The 20,252-nt window shown below is 42.6% G+C and overlaps 1 protein-coding gene across 5 annotated transcripts in view; it reads left to right on the top strand.

The window, feature by feature from the left end:
• Nucleotides 1-5,208: 5,208 nt before the first annotated feature.
• Nucleotides 5,209-20,252, top strand: part of LOC147443115 (MLO-like protein 10) — a 46,031-nt gene continuing 30,987 nt past the window's right edge. For 2 of the 5 annotated variants that reach the window (XM_086529039.1, XM_086529038.1), the window contains exons 1-3: nucleotides 5,213-5,517; nucleotides 5,601-5,658; nucleotides 5,785-5,969. In XM_086529039.1, coding sequence (XP_086385165.1) covers nucleotides 5,392-5,517; nucleotides 5,601-5,658; nucleotides 5,785-5,969 — 369 coding nt within the window. In that variant the 5' untranslated portion in view covers nucleotides 5,213-5,391. Of the gene's footprint in view, nucleotides 5,518-5,600; nucleotides 5,659-5,784; nucleotides 5,970-9,315; nucleotides 9,853-9,974; nucleotides 10,211-20,252 lie in introns of those variants that run through there. The other 3 variants (XM_086529042.1, XM_086529041.1, XM_086529040.1) reach the window with 3 other exon arrangements.

Below are 20,252 nucleotides of genomic sequence, written 5' to 3'. Positions count from 1 at the left end.
TTTGGCACAATCTTGTATGATAGAGGCAGTATAGTCAACCACTAAGGAATAAGTTTTAGATGAGTATAGATATTTGGTTGATAACAAGGGAGAAGGGTATCATAAAAGTGGATAAAATATGACTAGGAGATTAGTACGGAAGCTGTAAAAATGAGTTTGCAAAATAAAGTAAAGAGATGACTTATCTGACGTCCTCGCATTATGGTCTGCATAGTTTTTTTTTTTGAATCCTTAAATGAGTTAGAGAAATGTAACAAATGAAAAAATCATTTGATTAAGGTCAAGTAAGACAGATAATTTAATTTCCTAAGAATTGTGGTAAACCAAATAAAGGTAATGGTGTTGAGCAGTGCTACTATACAGCAACTAGTAAAATATAACAATGTGCCATTCGACGAGGAGGAAACCTAGAAAATCTTCAAAATTTTAAAAGTGCAACCAATTGTAAGTCACCAATTAAGAATGCATGACATTTGATAACGTTGATCGATACAAGAAATTGCAGAAAGAGCATGCAATATAGCCTAGCCGAAATTAGATGTCGTTGCAAAAAGTGGTCACCGAGCAAGCTGACAGTAGGAGTATGAGCATAGAACATTTTGCACCAGCTTGTGCGAATTAAAACATTAACCAACTGAAAATAAAATGCTAACAACATTGCTAGGTATTGCAAAGGATTTAAAATATTGTGCTATGTACCGAAAAAAGATCATGCAAATCATGCCATAAAAATCCACATATTATAAGTAAAATAAAATCTCTGCAAATAGTGTGATGGAATCCATTGAAGATATTAGAGTTATATAAACCTAAGTCTTATGATCACTTTATGAAGCTTGATTGTGGTCCTCTCCAGCATATCATTTCGTAGTTGTGTTCCAAATACTTTCTGCCTTAATTAGTGTTGTTACCCACCGCAAATTTGTACCATTCGTCAATATCTAGTCACATTCTAATCGTTGATGGGGCATATCATCAATGTAATTCTGAGGGGGGGCTCTGTTGTGGAGGTGTGAGATGCAGCAGATGAGAGGGAAAGAGCAAGAAATGAAATGAAATAGAATGTTATAGTAAACGCCTTCAAAGGCCAAAATTATATTGTGAGTCAAAATTGATGCAATCAATGTGAATCTAATCCAATGTGGTCTGTGTACTAAAATTAAAATGAGGTAAAATGAAAGATGAAAATTAAAACCCTAAAAGCATCATTCTAAAAATCGTCAACATCACTGTCGATTTTTGTGGTTGCCCGACAACATGCGTTTATCTGAGAAAGCTTCTCAATGTTCGCCAAAGAGCTTCGTCAATGTCCGTCGTGATAAGGAATCATAGTGGGAGGCCGACGAGAGATAAGGAATGAAATGAAATGTCGTATTAAACGTCTTCAAAAGGCCAAAATTAAAGATAGGCCAAATTGATACAATCCATGAAAATTTAATAATCTAATCCAATGCCTGGGTACATATGAAAATGAAGTAAAGGAAATAAAAAATAAAGAAAAGGTGTCGTCAGCATCGTCAATATCCGCCTCTGTAAGTAGGCGTATTGGGAGGGGGGAAGAGAGAGAGAGATGGAAAACATTCTTTTTAACTCTTTTTTAAAAACTATTTAATATTTTAAAAGCGTTCACGTCCACACGTCTTGACGGCTAGCGTTGCAGTTTGGCATTCGGATGGTGGTGGTTGCTCCTGTCGGATTTCCCATGGAGTGCGAAGCTGCCTCAGAAAAATATGCATCTCATGCTTCACCCGAAGAAGAGAGAGAGAGAGAGAGAGAGAGAGAGAGAGAGAGAAGGAAAGATGCTCTCGCACAACCAGGCCGATGCACCTGCTGCTTTCCTACCATGTGCTCTAAGAGATATGCCTTTAAGAATAAAGCCATGGCCAGTGCTCCAGGTTGAATGAACGCATTTGAGTAATGAGTAAGCTGCACCTTTCAACAATAGCTTATCATCGTGAGCATACTTGTCTTGATTTGAAATTTGGCAGGCCTGGAGTAGACCAGACAGAGATTTCAACAAGCAGCAAGCTGCAGTGGGTTGGAGATGTCGGAACGCACAGCTGCCATGCTTGGGGTAAGTTGGGTATGTGTGTGTGACGAATAGGGGGCACAAAGAAAAACATTCGGATGACGGGAGAGAGATTTTTGAATGGCTGGGATTTGTCCACATTGGTTGGGATCAGGGGTAGGTCCACGTCCCTCAGAGTGGTTAGAGCCACAGAAATGCCTAGCTAGAATATGCTGGCGACAATAGAAAAATAGAGAGAGAATCGATCTTTTGTTTATGAGGTAAGAGAGATGATGAGAACCTCGTACAATCAATATCTAGGAGGAGATATCATAGAGCTACCAGGCTGCAAATTGCATGCGAGAGGCAACTGTGATTGGTGAGAGGGAGTCGAGTGAGGGTTGAGAGATGATAAAAGAAAGAAACAGTTGTGGAGGCTATGACTATTCAACGGAGTGAGACAACGAATACCATCAGGCTGCATGATGAGAAGGAGAGAGATTTTTGAGGGTGGTTGGTAGCAGGAGTCGAGAGAGACTGAGCGTGTGTGGTTGCCACAAGAAATACTAGGGAGAGTACTCATGTGAGGGTTGGGTGGTTGCATGAAGGTGAGCAAGAGAAGCGAGTGGTTGGTGGTGGGAACTGGGCAGTTTCATGTTAAGCAAATGGTGCGCCATGGGAATTACTGCAAGTGGGCATGCATAATAGCTGCATGTTATTGATGTTGTCGAATAGCAATGGTACACTACAACGACCACGTCAAACGGCTACTATTGTTGTGCTACTACGGGCAAGCATAATTCTTATCGCTTGTCATCACCACTGGCCATGCTGGGCCGCCTAGTGATGCTGCCAATAATGGCACCACTAGCTACGCTCCACACCCGTAGGTTGACTGCGTTCCATCCCTCACGAAGGGCCGTATTTGCTCAGTATGCAGGATGACATCCAGCTCCCTTGAATTAATGTTTTGTGAGACTTTTGGAGTCACTTGGGGTTGTTTCTTATCTAAGATTGAATTGCACCTCCAACGCAGCCCGAAATGTTTCGAGGTCTCTTAGGATTGTGTCATGCTCAATTTTCTCTGATTCCTCCTACTTCTACCCATCGGATTCACATACCTATTAGCTTAACTCTCTTCTACTTCCCACAATGGTGATGAAGCCGTTAATTGCAATGCAGTTTTTTTTTAATCTTGCCTTATTAATGATATCTCTAGATCGAATCTAGCATATACAATTGCTTTCCTTCTTGTTTTATTGGCAACCCTCGGATTCGGATAATCATATGCCAACCTATTACAACTTATAATATTTGTTTATTATTATTATTTATCTGTAAAATTACTATTCAAATGCATGTGAACCTTTCCATAATGCTCAAGCATTCTGAGAGAAATACATACAAGAGTTACTAAATGGATGCATGAAGATCACTAATAATAACAAAGATGAGTAATTAATTAAAAGTACTTAGCTCTAAGCTTGTCTCGATCCCCGTTTCTACGATCCATATCTTGCCAGGAGCTATGACCTGTGGCTCTGATACCACTGCTACAGATGGGAGCGCGGGGAGCCCTGCAAAATAGCAAAACAACATACTGCAAGCCATAATTGACCTAACGGTATACCTGACAAATAACTTGTGCACCATAATCGCTGCCATACATGAACAGAGGGGGAGAGAGAGTGGGAGAGAGAAAGCGAGCACATGCAGGCGCACCTCCTAGAGCGGAGTGCTACGCTGGCACGGCGAGAGAGAAGGGAGGAGAGGAGAGAAGAAGACACAAGCACTGGGTGCAATCTCCCCCCGTGCAAGAGTGACCATTTTTCTCTTGCACGTATTTCATTTATAGATTTCTTGAATGGTCAAATTGAGTACAAACTAGCTGGACGGTTATAAATGGCCAAAGCTCATAAAAGAGCACTTGAATAATAAATTGTACAATATATATATTTCCATTCGCATAAGCCTAGATCGGTCCAGTCTTTTCCACCTGTCAGTTGCAGTAAATAATAAAATATCAATTCCATAACAGAGGTTTCTCAAATCACCTATCTACAAAGACGAGAGAGAGAGAGAGAGAGAGAGAGAGAGAGAGAGAGAGAGAGAGAGAGAGAGAGAGAGCATGGTAGACCATTGAGTGAACTTTTTGGTCAAGCCTGTTTTGCTAAACTAGACTCATCAGCTGGGGAGGCAACAAATAAAGTGCACAAGAACTGGGGATACTTTCGTCTGAAGCACCTGGACCACTTTTTGATTGCGTTTTATCCCCCAATTTACACTACTTGTAGTCGTCCATGGCGGCACGGATGGCTACATGTACGTATAGTCAACTAAGTAAGATGTCTTCTCAATATATAGTGAGGAAAGCTTTGAGTTCTTTTTTCGAGATGTATTTTAGGTACTTTATACACTTCTATACATGTTCCTCCATTGCAAAGGGATTGGGCAGTCTGTCGATGTGGCTACACACATCGTCCTTTGATTTTCTCCGCAGAAAAAAGGACGCCATAGCTTTGAACAATCCCAACTCCCCGTCCAAACCTTTATTTTGGCCCTATTTTGCTATACTTAGAGTCTATTGTGTAATGTGTAAAACGCCCAGAAAACTCATAAAACATATTTTGTTTTTGCAACATTGACAGAATGCCATATGAGTTGCTGCTAATAACAAAGCTCAATGTTTGTGAGAAAGTCACTCGGTTTTTTCTTTGCTTGAGAATGTTCGCTCACTGTTTGGTAAGCCTCTCTGTCATACGCGAGCGTGCCCGCACGCGCGCGCGCGCGCGCACACACACACACACACACACACACATCTATGACATAAGTGTGGTAGATTGGTTATCCTACAACTTCTCTTGTGAGTGATGTGTGTTGAGTTCAAGACTTGTCGGCTAAATCTTTGAAGACTCTTGGGATTGTTTCTACAATGTTGAAACTTCGCTTCTCTTGCAAGTGTGTACGTGTGGAAAAACGAAGAGGAACTAGGCCGAGTAAAAGCTTTGTATCACAAAGTATGCTTTGAGTTCAATCTCGTCGGATACATCTTTGAGGTCTCCTCTTCTCTTGTGAGTGTGTACGTGTGCAAATACGAAGAAAAACCTTTGTATCATAGACGCTTTGAGTTCAAAACTCGTCGGATACATCTTTGAGGTCTCCTTCTTCATTCATGGGAACATATCTAGGCTGTAATCTCGTGCGTGTACACTGGCCGCCTACAAATGCACTTGAGCTTTGACGTCAATGCCATAGCCTATTAAAACAATGAAGAAACGCTTTGCAGTACTTAGTAAACAGCCCGGTTTGGAGCCCTCTCTCTCAGACACAGTTCTCTCTCTCTCTCTCTCTCTCTCTCTCTCTCTCTCTCTGCGCAGAAGAACATGGCTGTGGCCGCAGAGGGTGAAGCCAGTCTGTTGAATAGTTCCACATGGGCCATTGCGCTAACTTGTTTCATGTTTATTGCCATCTCCATTTTCTTTGAGAAAGCCATCGAGCTAGCCGAGCATGTAAGCTCTCTCTCTCTCTCTCTCTCTCTCTCTCTCTCTCTCTCGTCTTTCTCTTATACTAATAATTGACGTGTTTTGGGCAGCTCCTAGTAAAATACAAGCAGATATCCCTGCAAGCAGCATTTCACAGGATCAAAGATGGTGGGTACTCTTGGTCTCTGCATATTTAGATTATACCTGTGATAGAAAACATTTCCTTCTTCTTCTTCTTCTTCTTCTCTCTCTCTCTCTCTCCCTCCACATGGTGAACTGGCTAATTAAGTGCAGAGTTGATGCTGGTGGGATTCATCTCCATCGCCCTGACCGTGGGCCAAAGTTCTGTGGCCAAAATATGTGTTCCCACGAAGGCGGCGTTAGCGATGCCGCTGTGCAAGATAGACGAGAAGGCAGCTGAAACAACTTCACGGTGGGAACGAGTTCTAGCTGGTACATACGCTCAAGAATGCGGCGAGGTAAGGGACTCACCATGAATCATGTTATATCTTCCCTAGTCCCCTTTCCTTCGTCATCGTGAAATTGCCTTTTCAATTATAAATAGACAGGCTTCTAATTATAATTCATGCTCCTACACGTGGCTCTTTCTAAATGGACACCATTGTCAAAATGGACACCTGTAATGAATACACATTGCTGGCTATAGGCCTAGGTGATGGAAGGAGCAAGATTGAACCTACCCCATCAACCAGACCCCATCCAACCTCCTCTTTTCAAACATGTCACGCCTAGGTTCCTGCTTTCAGCTTGCCATTACACACAAACCACCAACATCTAGTAACAATATATCACAGAGTTGTAGAGAGGAGAAAGAGTCGCTAGAAGCAATTCACAAGAAGTTTTGGACAAATTCTCACGATTATTCCCACATTATGACCTACCTCAACATCATGAGCTTTTGTGAGGGAGGCACAACATACCTAGCTAGGTACGATTGGGGTAGGGGACCGTCGGTCCGGTGGGGGGGTTGGCGGTCCCTTACCTCAATCGTACCTAGCTAGGTATGCGGTGCCTCCCGAGCAGAAGCTCATGATGTTATGCATTGTATGGAAAACACTCAAAAAGGCTCCCTTTTCCTACATGAGAAAATTTCTAAATCTTCTAGCGCAAGAGTTGTTGACTGTCTTGCTTCATTTGTAAAATCAAAATTAGATTCATTTATCCTCATACTCGCTCCTTTGTATTGTCCCCCCAAAATGTAAGCAAGATACCCAAGATACCCTCATTACACCTTGATTTCCAAGGGTCTTTAATTAATCTCGCTTATCTCACCTTGGAGTTCCAAACGTTGGAATGCTTTTTGTGTGAAAATTTAATTCGAAGTTCTCGGCTTTACATATTGCCTTGGTTCTCGTACCCCTATGCTAGCGCACTTGCAATAGCATAATGCGATTTGTTTTGAGTTACCCGTCGGTATTTTGATCCCAAAAAACGTGTTAAATGCTCAAGGAATTTCCCTTAGTAGGGCACAACATTTCCAAAGGGTGGAGGAGACCTTGAACTCTCTTATCCAACCACTCCTATCGAAGATCCACGATGTATTCACCCGTAGAGGACATAGGCTGAGTAACCAACGTGCATTAAAGCATCATTCCATTCTTCGGCTTGAGCACTCGATGCTAATCTAGATCTTGTCAAAGGAATAAGCTTAATGCTTTCACGCATGATATCATTGAATTGAGCTACCGCTAGCTGTCTTTCAAAGACCTATAGGCTCCAAGCTCTCCAAATCTGCTCTAGAAAGTAGTATCTAGTAACTTGTGAGCACACTAGATTTGTTTGGTTCTAAAATTTTCTCCCTCTCAAAACTAAGTTCTCTGATTGGTTTCTCTGATTGATCTCAAAACTAACTTCTCTGATCATGCACAATTTGTTGAGTGGAGTGAACCAATCCGCTTTGAGATCATCTAGCTATAAGCTCCGAAAGCTTGGAAGAGCAAAAATTCTATCGTTGGGTCAACACCATGCTTTCCAATCAAGCCGTGTCTCGATGATAGGCATTGGATCATTACACATAGCTTTTGAGACTCTACTAACCATGAGTTTTTTTATATTAATTCAGACTATGTTACAAGACCTGTTGGTCCTCATCCTTCCAATATAAGTTGGCGTTGTCTCGAGAAATGTGCCGACTTGGACATTCCTTCATTATTCACCTTTAATGTGGAAACTTCTCTCCAAAACGTATATTGGGCTCCATCTCTAAGCTTGGAAAGCCAAGGATGGAGCAACTTTGGATACTTTTAGTCCATGTTTCCATGATCTCAACCTTTATTTGGTCCTTAAGTTTGTTGTTTGAGGACATTTCTAGGTCATTTTGACTCCCATAAAAGCCCCTAGAATGTTTCGTTGTGTACGTGGAATGTTCCAGGTTGTTCAAGACAATCAAACGGAAAGTCTTGCCACTCCAAAAAATCATAATGATGGTCCACTGTCATCACTTTTAAGTACCTTTCAAATTAGTGACAACGTGATATTCACTTACAAAATATTTGTTCATACGTCTTGCTAATTCCTTCGAGAGGTCCTTCTATCCAATATACACGAGATTATGAGGACGAAATCTATTTATAATTTAGGTGTTATGGATGTCAAATTGCCCATCCCTCAAAGCTATCATAACATTTTGTATATAACATTTTAGATTGAAAGTGGCATGGATAAAGATTGTTTTCTCGCCCAAAGCTGAATCGATTTATGAAAAGCTTTGCGCTTCAGAAGCTTGGATTGAACACCTGAACATGAACTAGTCTAAAAAGTGGGATGCAAGCAAATGGTCTCAAGTAGTGGGAAACATATGGAAAGCTAAATGCGAAGAGAGAGACAAAGTATTCCTTTGGAAGATTCTTTCTGGATTCATGCCAACCGGAGATAAGGCAAAAGCAAAGCACTTGTGTCAGATGTGAGCACCCGAATGCAACCCTCACACACCTATTATGGGGTGTCCGAAATCAAAAACTTCAAGGACATTGTTTGCAGGTGGGTGTTCTTACATCCGGAAACTCTCTTCTTCAGACGCGACCTTGCTATGGACTCTAGACGCATTGACAATGTGGATCTATGGACTGACATATGCATAGTAAGAGCTAAAGCATTGAGAGCAGTATGGCCGTTCAGAAATGCGTTACTCTTTCAAAAGAATTTGAACCTCTTAACACAAATTTTATTTTGGAGTCATATTGGTGGGTACATACTGGTGGGTTCATTGTTTTATTACATGCGAATCTTGCTAGATCTGTTCGTTGTTCGACAGTAGCGCAGAGGGCAAGCAAAACTCATACAACGAATTCAGATTCGAACCCAAGCGAGTCGTACCAGTGGTCACATCGTTAACCACCTCAGCCGTCTGCTATTGCAGTTGCCGTCTTCTACCTTCAATGTGAAAAAAAGATGTTGCACCTCCTCTCAGCATGTGCTCCCGTCGCCCTTTTTTTAAATTTCAACTTGATCATCGAAATCTATGCAAGATTCGCCACCTACTTTCTTTTTTGAAAATCGTATGGACATATTGGTGGAATTTCCTTTGTAAAAGGAATAAAAATTGCAAGCCTAATAAGGAAGAGTAGTTGGGGAGGTGTGTCCCTTGCGACGTATTTTTTATCGAGTTCCCTGTGCAAAGGATATGTCGGGGTTGTTTGTAACTTTTTGTGATTAATGCAATTCAAGTTCAACTAAGCACTTAAAAAAAGAAAAAAACGTCTAAATTTTGTTTGAGGTGCTCCATTAAGTGAAATCTGGGTGGATGCTCTTTCTGCGCCTTTCACTGTGGAGAGACTCCACGTGGAGGAAAGAGGAAGAGACATGACGTGTGCAATGAAGGCAAAGTGACAAACGGAGAGTTTTTTTAATGCCAGTGGGAGGAGATGGTGTGAGTGTCGTCGCCATTACGACGGAGCATGTCAGAATGACAAGCCTTCAGAATCTGGCCCAGGGCTCAGTGTGCAAGAATGATCAGGGTTGGCGAGGGAGGGTTGCCATCATTGGAAATTAGAGTCGAGAACGCCATGTGCGGGTGAAGCCGCAGACAGATTGAGAGAGAGAGAGAGAGAGAGAGAGAGAGAGTCTTCCTTCTTTGCAATTGGCGCAGAGGGGCGTTCGTGAGCAGCAATAGGTGTGACGATCTGTAGGCAAAAGATGAACAAAGCTTGAGGTGTGACAAACCAAGAGCACATAGTGATAGAGCGAAGAGTAGAGGGAGCCAAGGTGCAATGGCTCTGAATATTGTTGCCTCAAAGGAGACATAAGGAGCATTGGAAGGAGCGTTCTCGAACGATGGTGCACAACAAGGACGAGTAGGAGAGAGGTGATGCTCCATGCGACATAGCTGGTGGCGGTGTACTGGTATTGAGCCTCTCTCTTTCTCTGTTGCAAGTGTGCGTGCGTCGACGAGCGAGAGTCGAGACAACTCTAGTGTCTCTCTCTTCCTTCAGGACTTCTCTCTCTCTCTTTTTCTTTTGGTGCAGGGCTACGTCCGCTGCTCTTTTTCTCTCTTGCTGTCGGTATCCACGTGAGAGGTCGTCCGAGGGGATGTTTGTGGAGCGGAAAAGACAGATACACCAGAAAGCATGTGCAAATATTGTTAAAGTCTAAAGTATTGTTACTGCACAGTGCTAGAAAAAAACCGGGGTCTAGTCACGTAGTGCTCGGAAAAAACTTTTTCCCAAAAACTTGTCAAACCTACAAGTTACAAACAATTGAGGTAAACCGACTAAATCTGAAGGTTTTTATACCAATTTACACTAATTTTTTTCAAATTTTGGAGGTTTTTTCACTTTCAACTATAAAATTTAGAGGTAAATCTCAAAATTTGTAGGTGGAGTTACACTAAACCTAGGTTTTTTATTAGCACTAGGACTCTAGTGTATTTTAATCGACTGAAATTATAAAATCCCGATTAGATTTTGTTTAAGAAAACCGATAAATTTACATAAATCTTAGTGTAATTATCGGCAAAAGCTTTAAATTTTGACCTAAAAAACGAAAGAATTTCAAGTTTCCTCTTATTTTGATTGGTTAGGATAAATGTATTTTACTAGCCCTGCATCTCTCTCTCTCTCTCTCTCTCTCTCTCTCTCTCGTGTGCTGCTCTTTTTCTCTTGTTGTCGGTATGTATGTGAGGGGTCGCCCGAGGAGATGTTTGTGGAGCGGAAAAGACAGACACTCCAAAGTGTGTGCAAATATTGTTAGAGTCTTGAAAAGTTGAAGTATTGTAGGAATCTTCATCGAAAATTAATTCATGAATGCAATATAGAGCGAGTAGTAGGGGGTACCTAGCTGAGGAAAATGCTTAAATAGTGAGAATCATAAGAAGATTCCCAAAAAATTTTAAAAGACTTAAAAGGGGGACTCTAGAGGCAGGCGACGTGGAAGCCATGCTCCTCCTTTCCTATTTTGATCTACTTCGTCAAGGTCGGGAGTCGGGGGGCAGTCAATCTACGCCCTCCATCTACTGCACATTCTTCTGCGGAATGTGGTGCTGCAAGGCTTGGATGCACGCCATGTTAGCAGACGGAATTTACCCAGCCGTCGGACGACGAGGGACCTCCAACTCAGCAGGCGGAATGTGTTGAGCTGCTGCCACATCAGCGCCGGAAATTTGAAACTGTCGCTAAACTGTCTGGCCAATCGCGTGCGTCGTTACCTGCTCTCAGTCTGCTCAGGCTTCACTGCAGGCCCCCCTCCTCCCGACTCTCGACGACCGGGAAAGGACTCTTAGTGTCCTTTCCCATGAATAATGGCTCCTTGTGCCTGGCTGGAAGGAATCTGATGGGTTCTCCTTGGGCGCTTCTTCCTTTGGCAATTTGAAAGAGGAATCTGGTGTCTGCCTTTATTTGACAGAGGAATGTCGAACGACGATTTTGATGCTATTATTTGTATTCCATTGGGGCCCAAACCAGTGGGGATGTTAATCATCGTATTGAAGCTGTCAGTCGTGGGCCCGTGGATGTGCGTGAGAATGTGCATCAGGCCATGTCGCCTGGAAGATCGAGTATGTTGTCTCAGAACCAGTGCTTGCCTTGGTTGCAAAGCAGCTGGAGTCTTATGCATCAAATTGGAACAAGCATGAGTTGGTACGCGCCGCTTGTTGCTTTGGTACAAATCAGTGGATGGGCCAACTCTGGCGCAAGGGTTTCTATGTATTCTATCTATCATGTATGGCAGAGAAGCAGACTGGGTTCCCAAGGCGAATTGGGAACCTAGCTGACATTATGCAGAGCCGGAAATCCAGTGGGGCAACCTTTGTGGCACTTGTTGCTAGCGTCATTACAGTCCTCAATAAGCATGCTCGCAACATGACTGTAGGTGTAGCTCTATGAGTCGTAGGGGGAGCTGCGATGCAGACTCGCTAGGAAGGAGGAATTCCAGCTCTGAGTGGTAGGGGGAGCTGTGGTGCTCGCGAGTTCCAGGCGGGAGGGGCACGTCAGCCTTGAGTGCCAAGGCAAATAAGAGAGGGGCATCTTTCAAGTATCTAACTATTTTATTTTACGTCCTTCCAGTAGTAGGGAGTAGTAGGGGGTGCCAGCTGATGGAAATTCATAAAATCATGGCATTAGTTAGAAGAGATAAAGGGAAGGGTCTATGTTGGAAGGAAAAAGTGAAGACGAGAGGAGTAAGCCACCTGGAAAAACTTGTGGCTCTTTCCTTTTTCATCTCTCTCTCTATCTATGTGTGTGTGTCTGTCTCTCTCTCTGTGTGTTTGATGCGCTCCACAAGCGAACGAGACCCAGCGATTGTTGTAGTTGCCTGCAAACATCGTTGATGCCGATGCCACAAGCCAGCGAGAGGATGTGAACGACCCACACCATATATGAATAATATCTGGAGGCCGGCATGGATTCGATGAGTGCAAGTGAAGAAGATCCCAGCAAGACGTTTGAGTGTAAGTGAGGAAGGGATGTGATCTGTGACCTCACGCAATTGGCGAGAGAATTCATTGGGAGATTGCGAGTTTGAGTCGTTGGAGAAGTGTGCCTTGTTAGGACTGGAGCGGAGCTGTGGTTTGTGGTGTCACATAAGATGATGGAGAAGGAGGTATTGGGGGTTCAAGGCAACAAGGCTGTGAGGTGACGATGGGGAGGTTGGAGACGATGAGCGCAGAGAGAAGCAAGGCCGTAACCTGCGAAGCGAGGGAATCTGAGGGAATATGTCCACCTAATAATGGATTTTATTTTACGTCCTTCCAGTAGTATAGAGCCAGTAGCTATCCCCATCTCAGAAAAAAGGAAAATCTTTCTATTACTTTAGGAGAGATGGAATGGGAAAGAAATCGAAGACGGGGAAGGAATAAAGAGGGAGAGGAGAGATGGAATGGGAAAGAAATCGAAGAAGGGGAAGAGGGAGAGGGGTTTGATCAAGGTTCTCCTGATTTTTTTTTAAAGGAGTATTTTTGTTGAAAAACATAGAGATTTCTTCACGATGCAAAGGCTAGGAAATCATAAAAATGAATGCGATGCTGAAAAGTTGGGGCAAAATACTATGGGAGTGCTGGATACTTAATGATGTTGCTTGATGGGCAACGAGTGGCCGTGCACAAGCTTCGAGCAACAAGCAAAGTAGAATGGAAACCTTAGAAAGGTCATGCGAGTCATTTTTGGGAGATCAATCGGCAACGAATAATTATACACGCCATTTTAGCTCATTCCCTGTAGATATCTCTCTCTCTCTATCTAATGTCAGATAGATCTTTTGAGGTCTCTTGAGATAGTTTCCTACGACGTTAAAACCCTCTTCTTCTTCTTCTTCTTCTTCTCTCTCTCTCTCTCTCTCTCTCTCTCTCTCTCATGTATGCAAGTAGAGTAATGATGATGACAGAGAGCCCTCCAGTGGGCTCGGAGCCTGTGACGGCCACAAAGACAGAGGAGCTAAGGGCTATGAGCTCATGCATGCAAGTAGTGTACACAACGACGAGACAAGAAACCCTCTGGTCGGCTCCGAGCCTATGACGGCCATAAGACATAGCTGTTAAACGCTGTGAGGGATGTGACACGCAAACCTTAGAAATCCAAGCGGCAACAACCATAGAAATAATAATTTGAAAGAAAATAATTTGTTTCCAAGTAGAGCCAGTCACACTACAAAACACTATTAAATTTGCTACCGATCGGCACTTTTGAAGAAACCAACGGCGGCTCGACAAAGAAGGGCATGAAAATAGATAGCATGGATCGACAACAACATGGGTAGGTCGAGACCAAGAGCAAATGGTGGATGTAATCGAGCCTTGAGTAAGGGCATCAAGTATGGAAGTAGTCTCCGAGCACGACGACAATGTGCAGGCCTAACAATGTATGGGGCCAAGGTGGGTGCTGATAGAGCTGGCTTGGACCATTGCAAGCAATAAGGACAAGGCGGGTTGTACACGTAGCTGTAATGGTAGAGGGCAACAAGAGGTGTGCACAAGAACATTAATGTTGCTCATAGATTATGCAAAGGGCGCCAATGCCACTGGTCGGTTGGCAGCAAGGCAAGGGCAAAACAAAGATGAACACTTTGCCAATAGTAGGGCAGACCCCATTGAGTAGGAAGGACCCAATTATGATTCATTATTTAGCATGTGTTGAAGGAATCTTCTAGTTTTTAGGGATTTTAAATTTTTTGAAGCCATTAGTAATACCTTTTAATTTTTAGTAATACATTAGAGCCAGTAAGCAAATATGTGTGATCCATTTTTTTATATGACATTTAGTTTAGAGCCAGTAAGCAAATATGTGTGATCTATTTTTTTATATGACATTTAGTTTAGTCACTAATACTACATTTCTCATAAGGCCTCCCATGAGAATGTGAGAGAGAGAGAGAGAGAGAGAGAGAAAATATTTGATCTACACATCAATTTTACATGTCTATATTTTATATTTTGGTACTAATGTGATGTCATATTTTGAAGTTTAAAATTTATATTTAAGCATGTATCATTGCTTTTGATTTATTGGTTATACTTTAGATTTCAAGTCTCTAATGATTTACTTTTAATAAAAGAAGGCCTATTTTTTGCAAAACTCACGATGGTGAGTGTGTTATATTAGCTTAACCAACAAATTACATATTCTGATCATGCTTGATGATGTCTCCATCACCCAAAGATACATCGATTGATAGGGGAGCCACCTCGTGGCACCTTGAAAAGGACCTCTACTAGAGTAGGGACCCAAATATCTGTAAGAACTAGGAACTAGACTCTAGGATCCTCCTCGCAACCTCCCTTTATATAGGCGGGCTCCTAGCCCCTTGCCCTAGACAGATCCCCTGTCCACACTGCCTAGCCCGACCCTTGGCCGTAGTCCATGACTATCCTAGTTCTTACGGTACAGGACTCTTGTCCTGACATTACTCCCCCCTTAAAGAAGAGTTTTCATCCTCGAAAACAAAAGTGGGAAACTTCTTCTTAAGAACACTAATGTTTTCCCAAGTGGCACCTTCTTCAGTTCGGTCTTTCCACTTGATTAAGTCTTGTTGTCGTATATGATGGCGTGTACGCAACTCATGGTAAATTATAACACGTTCAGGTTCATGCGATAACGTAGGAGGTTCAAGGTAATCAACCAAAACCTGTTGGTCAATGACGTTGTCGTCTCCATGTAACCGCTTTCGTAGCCGGCTTACATGAAACACCGGATGAATGCAAGAGTGTGATGGTAGTAGTTTGTAGGCACGATCACCAACTCGCTTGAGTATTTTGAAAGGCCCACAATATCGGGGAGATAATTTAGGTGTTGGTCCAGTTTTCAGACTCTCTGAATGTTCTGGCACTCGTAAAAATACTTCCTCCCCTTCTTCGAAGGTAACTTGCCGACGTTTCTCATCAGCGTATTTCTTATACCGATCTTGTGCTTGTCGGACGTTCTGACGAGTAAGTTTCAGCATATCCATGTGGTCTTGGAGAAAATCCTTAACCTGTTGGAGTTTTTCGGTTGCCAACCCCACCGTAACTGGTGACCTAAATTGAAACCCGTACATGAGCATGAAAGGATTGAAGCCTGTTGTGACATGCTTAGAACTGTTGTAGGCAAACTCGAGAATAGGTAAGTATTCTTCCCAGTCTGTCTTTTTTTTGCTGACGTATGCTCTTAGCATATCCTCTAGCACCTGGTTAACCCGTTCCGTTTGACCATCTGTTTCTGGATGGTCAGCTGTACTGAGGTTGAGTTGTGTACCCAATCGTTTAAATACAGCTCTCCAGAAGTGGCTGTTAAACTTTGGGTCACGGTCACTAACAATATTAACTGGCAACCCATACAATTTGTATAGATTGTCCACAAATAATCTTGCTAGTTTTGGTGTCTTAACCGTTGATTTGGTCGGAATAAACTTACATAGTTTAGTCAACCTGTTTACGACCACCCATACTAAGTCATGACCTCATAAAGTGGTCGGTAAACCTACTATAAAATCTATGGAGATACTTTCCCATTTTCCATTGGGAATTTCCAAAGGATGTAAGAGTCCTCCTGCTTTCAGGCGCTCTTCTTTGTTAACTTGACATTTTTGGCAATGCAAGATATAAGCTTGAACAAAGCCATGTAGACCTGGCCAGTAAAATTGGCATCTTACGAGAGAATAAGTTTTTCTAATCCCCGGGTGCACTGCATTTGGACTATCATTAGGAAAAATTTGGACTCACAAAGGGGCCCTTTAAGGAGTTTGACTTTACCTCTCTCTACCAAAACGGACGCATGGATAAATTTTTGCAAACAAACTCCAAAGTTGGCGGAGGTTTGACAGTTAGAATGTCCTCTTCAAGCTCTATCTACTGATATATAGTACGCCATGAGATTCCTCATATTTTAGAAGATTCTTTTTTTGATTCACCTATGATGTGACAACTCTGTCGGAATCTAAGTGAATCAAAAAAAAAATCTTCTAAAATATGAGGAATCTCATGACATGCTATATATCAGTAGATAGAGCTTAAAGAGGACATTCTAACTATCAAACCTCCGCCAACTTTGGAGTTTTTTTGCAAAAAATTATCCATGCGCCCGTTTTGGTAGAGAGAGGTAAAGTCAAACTCCTTAAAGGGCCCCTTTGTGAGTCCAAATTTTGCCTAATGCATGACATTCATAAAGAATTTGGCTTCGAATGTCTGTGTCCGTCGGTACACAAACTCTCCCCTTGTGGAGTGGCTACCCATTATCGATGGTAAAATGCTTCCATCGCTGTAGTTCATCACTTGATAAAGGAGAACTAGGTGTGGAGGTTAACTGTACACTACCTGCATTGGAGTGAGAAGGATCCTCTTTTGAACATGGCTCCACACTTTGGAGTATGTTTCATCTTGCTCATATTTGCCCTTGAGAGATGCTAAAAATTCACTACGAAGTTCTGTGAACAAGAGCGAATTGATCTCTGGCATTCGAATGAGAGCGTCTGCCACTATATTGTATCGGCCTTTGCGATACCTTAACTTGGCGTCATATTCTTGAAGGATCTCGGCCCACCTGGCTTTTCGACCCTTTAAATTTGTTTGTTGTGTAAACCATTTGATGCTTTCGTGGTCAAACATAATCTTGAACAGAGCACCATACAAACAGTGACACCATGTCTTTAAGGTAGATACTATTGCATAGAGTTCACGTTTGTAAGCAGAATAATTCTGCTGAGCTGCATCCAGCTTCTTACTTTCAACTGCAATTGGCCGTCCGTCTTGTAATAGGACTACTCCAATAGCACGGTCAGTGGCATCCGTTTCCAAAACGAATGGTTTCAAAGGATCTACAATAGCCAGTAAAGGAGCTGTAGCTAATGCATCTTTGAGTGTTTCAAAAATCTACTGTTGAGCGGAACCCCACTGAAAAGCCTTACCTTTGTCTTTTAGTTGGTCCGTCATAGGTACAGCAAGGTGGGCATAGTTTTAACGAACCTTCGGTAAAAACTTGCGAAGCCTAAAAAGATCTGTAATTCTTCCAAATTTTTAGGAGGTGGCCATTTCCGGATGGTATCCACTTTGGATTGATCCATGTATAGGCCATTAGCTGAAATGACATGCCCTAAATAATGATTTCTTCCTTGAGAAAATCACATTTAGATTCCTTGGCATATAACTTGTTTTCATGTAACAACTCAAACACCTACCTGAGATGTTGTAAGTTCTCTTCTTCAGAAGCACTATAAACTAGAATGTCATCGAGGAACACAATGACAAATTTGCCCAAATATGGTTTCAAGACACTATCCATAAGTGTCATGAATGTCGCGGGCTCATTGGTTAACCCAAAGGGCATCACCAAAAACTCGTAATGTCCAAACCGTGTTTGGAATGCAGTCGTAGGTATATCAGCAAGCCGAATACGGACTTGGGGATATCCTGACCTCAAGTCAATTTTTGAAAAAATTCGTAGCTTATCAAATAACTCATCGACCCTTGGCAATGGGTATTTGTTCTTAACTGTAACTGCATTTAAGCCCCGGTAGTCTACGCACATGCGCATACTGCTGTCCTTTTTCTTCACCAAAAGTATAGGCGGATCCCATGGTGAAGAACTGGGTTGTATAAATCCTCTGCTAAGGTAGTCAGCAAGCTGACGTTCCACCTCATCAGCCTCTGAGTAACTCATATGGTAAGGTGGTTTACTAACAGGTTTACAGCCTGCAACCACGTCAATGCCATGTTGCACTGAGCGTGTTGGTGGTAAACCTGATGGCAAATCATCAGGAAAAACATCTTGAAATTCCTTTAACAATTTTTGTAACTGATTAACAACGTTTGCTTGTGGAGAATTAGAAATTGGTGGAATAGAGGAGAGAGAAGCATGCGGTGTTGATGAATGTTCAACAGACTCAATGTTAGAAAGAAAATGAGACAATGAGTAACACAAGAAAACCTGTTCTATTTCATTATCAGAAACGAGCTGCACAAGCTCGGCAGTACAAATCAGTGGTGATGATAGTATATCCTTTTCTTCTAACAACAACACATGTGTGCCATGGGAATCGAACATCAAACTGTTGTGCTCATAGCTATGCTTCAGTGATGGTCCTAGGCTATGCAACCACTCCCTACCAAGAACCACATCAACCCTTTCCATGTTCCTAACTTGAAAATCCAAACAAGTAGAGTACCCTTGTACTTCCAATGGAACAGCTCGGCATTGAGTATCCCATACTTCACTATCATGTCCATTCATCATTGCTACCTTGTAGCGGTGGGTACTCAGAATTTGAGACAGTTTGAGCTTTTTCACCAATCTATAATTGATGAAATTGTGCGTAGCACCGTCATCTACCAAGATGCGCACCTTGTGCCCTTGCAGATATCCGTGTATATGTACTAACTCATGTGGTCCAAAGGTCTCTTGCCACATGGAAGCTGTGAGACAACATTCATGCACCACCTCAGTGTGTGTTACTTCCACTGTAGAGAACTTGGAGGAAGACTCGAGAGGCAGTAGTTGCACCGTGTGCACTGCTTTCTCCTTCCCTTGGGCAGCAGATTTCCCCTTGGGACAATCCTTTTTGCCATGGCCTCTTCATAAGCATTGAAAACATATCTTCTTTTTCTTGGCCTTATCAAAATCCTCAGGGGAGAGAGGACCCCTGGACCCCTTGGGTTTTTTAGATGCATATGAATTAACAACTATAAATTTTCTTTTATTGTGCCCGTACTGAGTGCGTGTGTTACTATGTGTACTAGCAGGCACGTTTTCTTATCATCAGGGTCATCATGAATATGTGCTTTCACTATGGCTTCCTCAAGTGTTTTAGGGTCCTGGGATTTGACATACTTCTTAAGTTCTAGAGTCAGACCTCGTATGAACCCTCGTACTTGTTGAAAGGTATCCAATCCTTCCAACTTGAGAGATATATTCAAGGAGTGACGGAAATTGGCGCATGGAACACGTGTCCCAAGCGGTCCAATTCCGATCGGCCTCGTTTGTAGGCAAAATTTCCTTGCTAAACATTGATTCAAAGGCTTTCCAACTCTGTGGTATGATGTTCTTCTCCTTGAGAGACATCCACCATTTGTAGGCCTTGACTTCCAGAGTTAAGCTCGTTTGCAGAGCTCTTATTGCATCCGGAGTTCGTCGTAAGGCGTGAATTCCATCCCATTTACTGAGAAAGATGTTCACTGCATCCTTATTGCGATCCCGGTCTTCGCCTTTGAAAACTGGTGGTTTGAAATTCTTCAACAAATCATCTACCTCTTTGGCAGTGAGAGTATGCAGTGTTTCAGTAATTGGGCCTTGCCCTTGTGTTGCAACGTGCTCATGCATGTGGGTGTCAGCCGGACTCTTAGCCTGCTGTTGCATCAATTGAATGACTAAAGTGGAAAGTTTAGTAACATTTTCGTTTAAAGCCTTAAAATTTTCATCCATGACTGTCATGCGTGTCTGAAGTGCACGAAATTCTTGAATGTCGAGCAATTCATAAGTATCTTCTCGTGCCGTAGCGTCGCGGGTACTCTCCTTGAGAGTATCCGGCCGCGAGCCGTCATTGGCAGGATCGGGAGTACTTTGCTCAAAATCGAATGTCATGTTGATATCCGAATCCATGGCTACACAGTGGAGTGTAAGAAGTACTCAAAAAAAACACCTGATGTTGGTAGCTCGTGCAAAGTATAGCGAACTCCGCGTCGTAGCAGTGAGTCATCGTAGCACTTAATCGAACTCCGCCCCGTATATTGTTGAAGCTTTACCTTTGAGTCGAAGCTTAATTGAAATTGAACCGCCCACCGTGTATGGTTGAAGCTTGACCTTTGAGTCGAAGCTTAATTGTTGGAAGCGTCGACGATTATATTGCTTGAA

Source organism: Adiantum capillus-veneris, chromosome 14 (assembly GCF_014529385.1).
Source record: "Adiantum capillus-veneris isolate H3 chromosome 14, ASM1452938v2, whole genome shotgun sequence".
Classification (NCBI taxonomy): domain Eukaryota; kingdom Viridiplantae; phylum Streptophyta; class Polypodiopsida; order Polypodiales; family Pteridaceae; genus Adiantum; species Adiantum capillus-veneris.
This window is presented reverse-complemented; position numbering and strand designations above follow the sequence as displayed.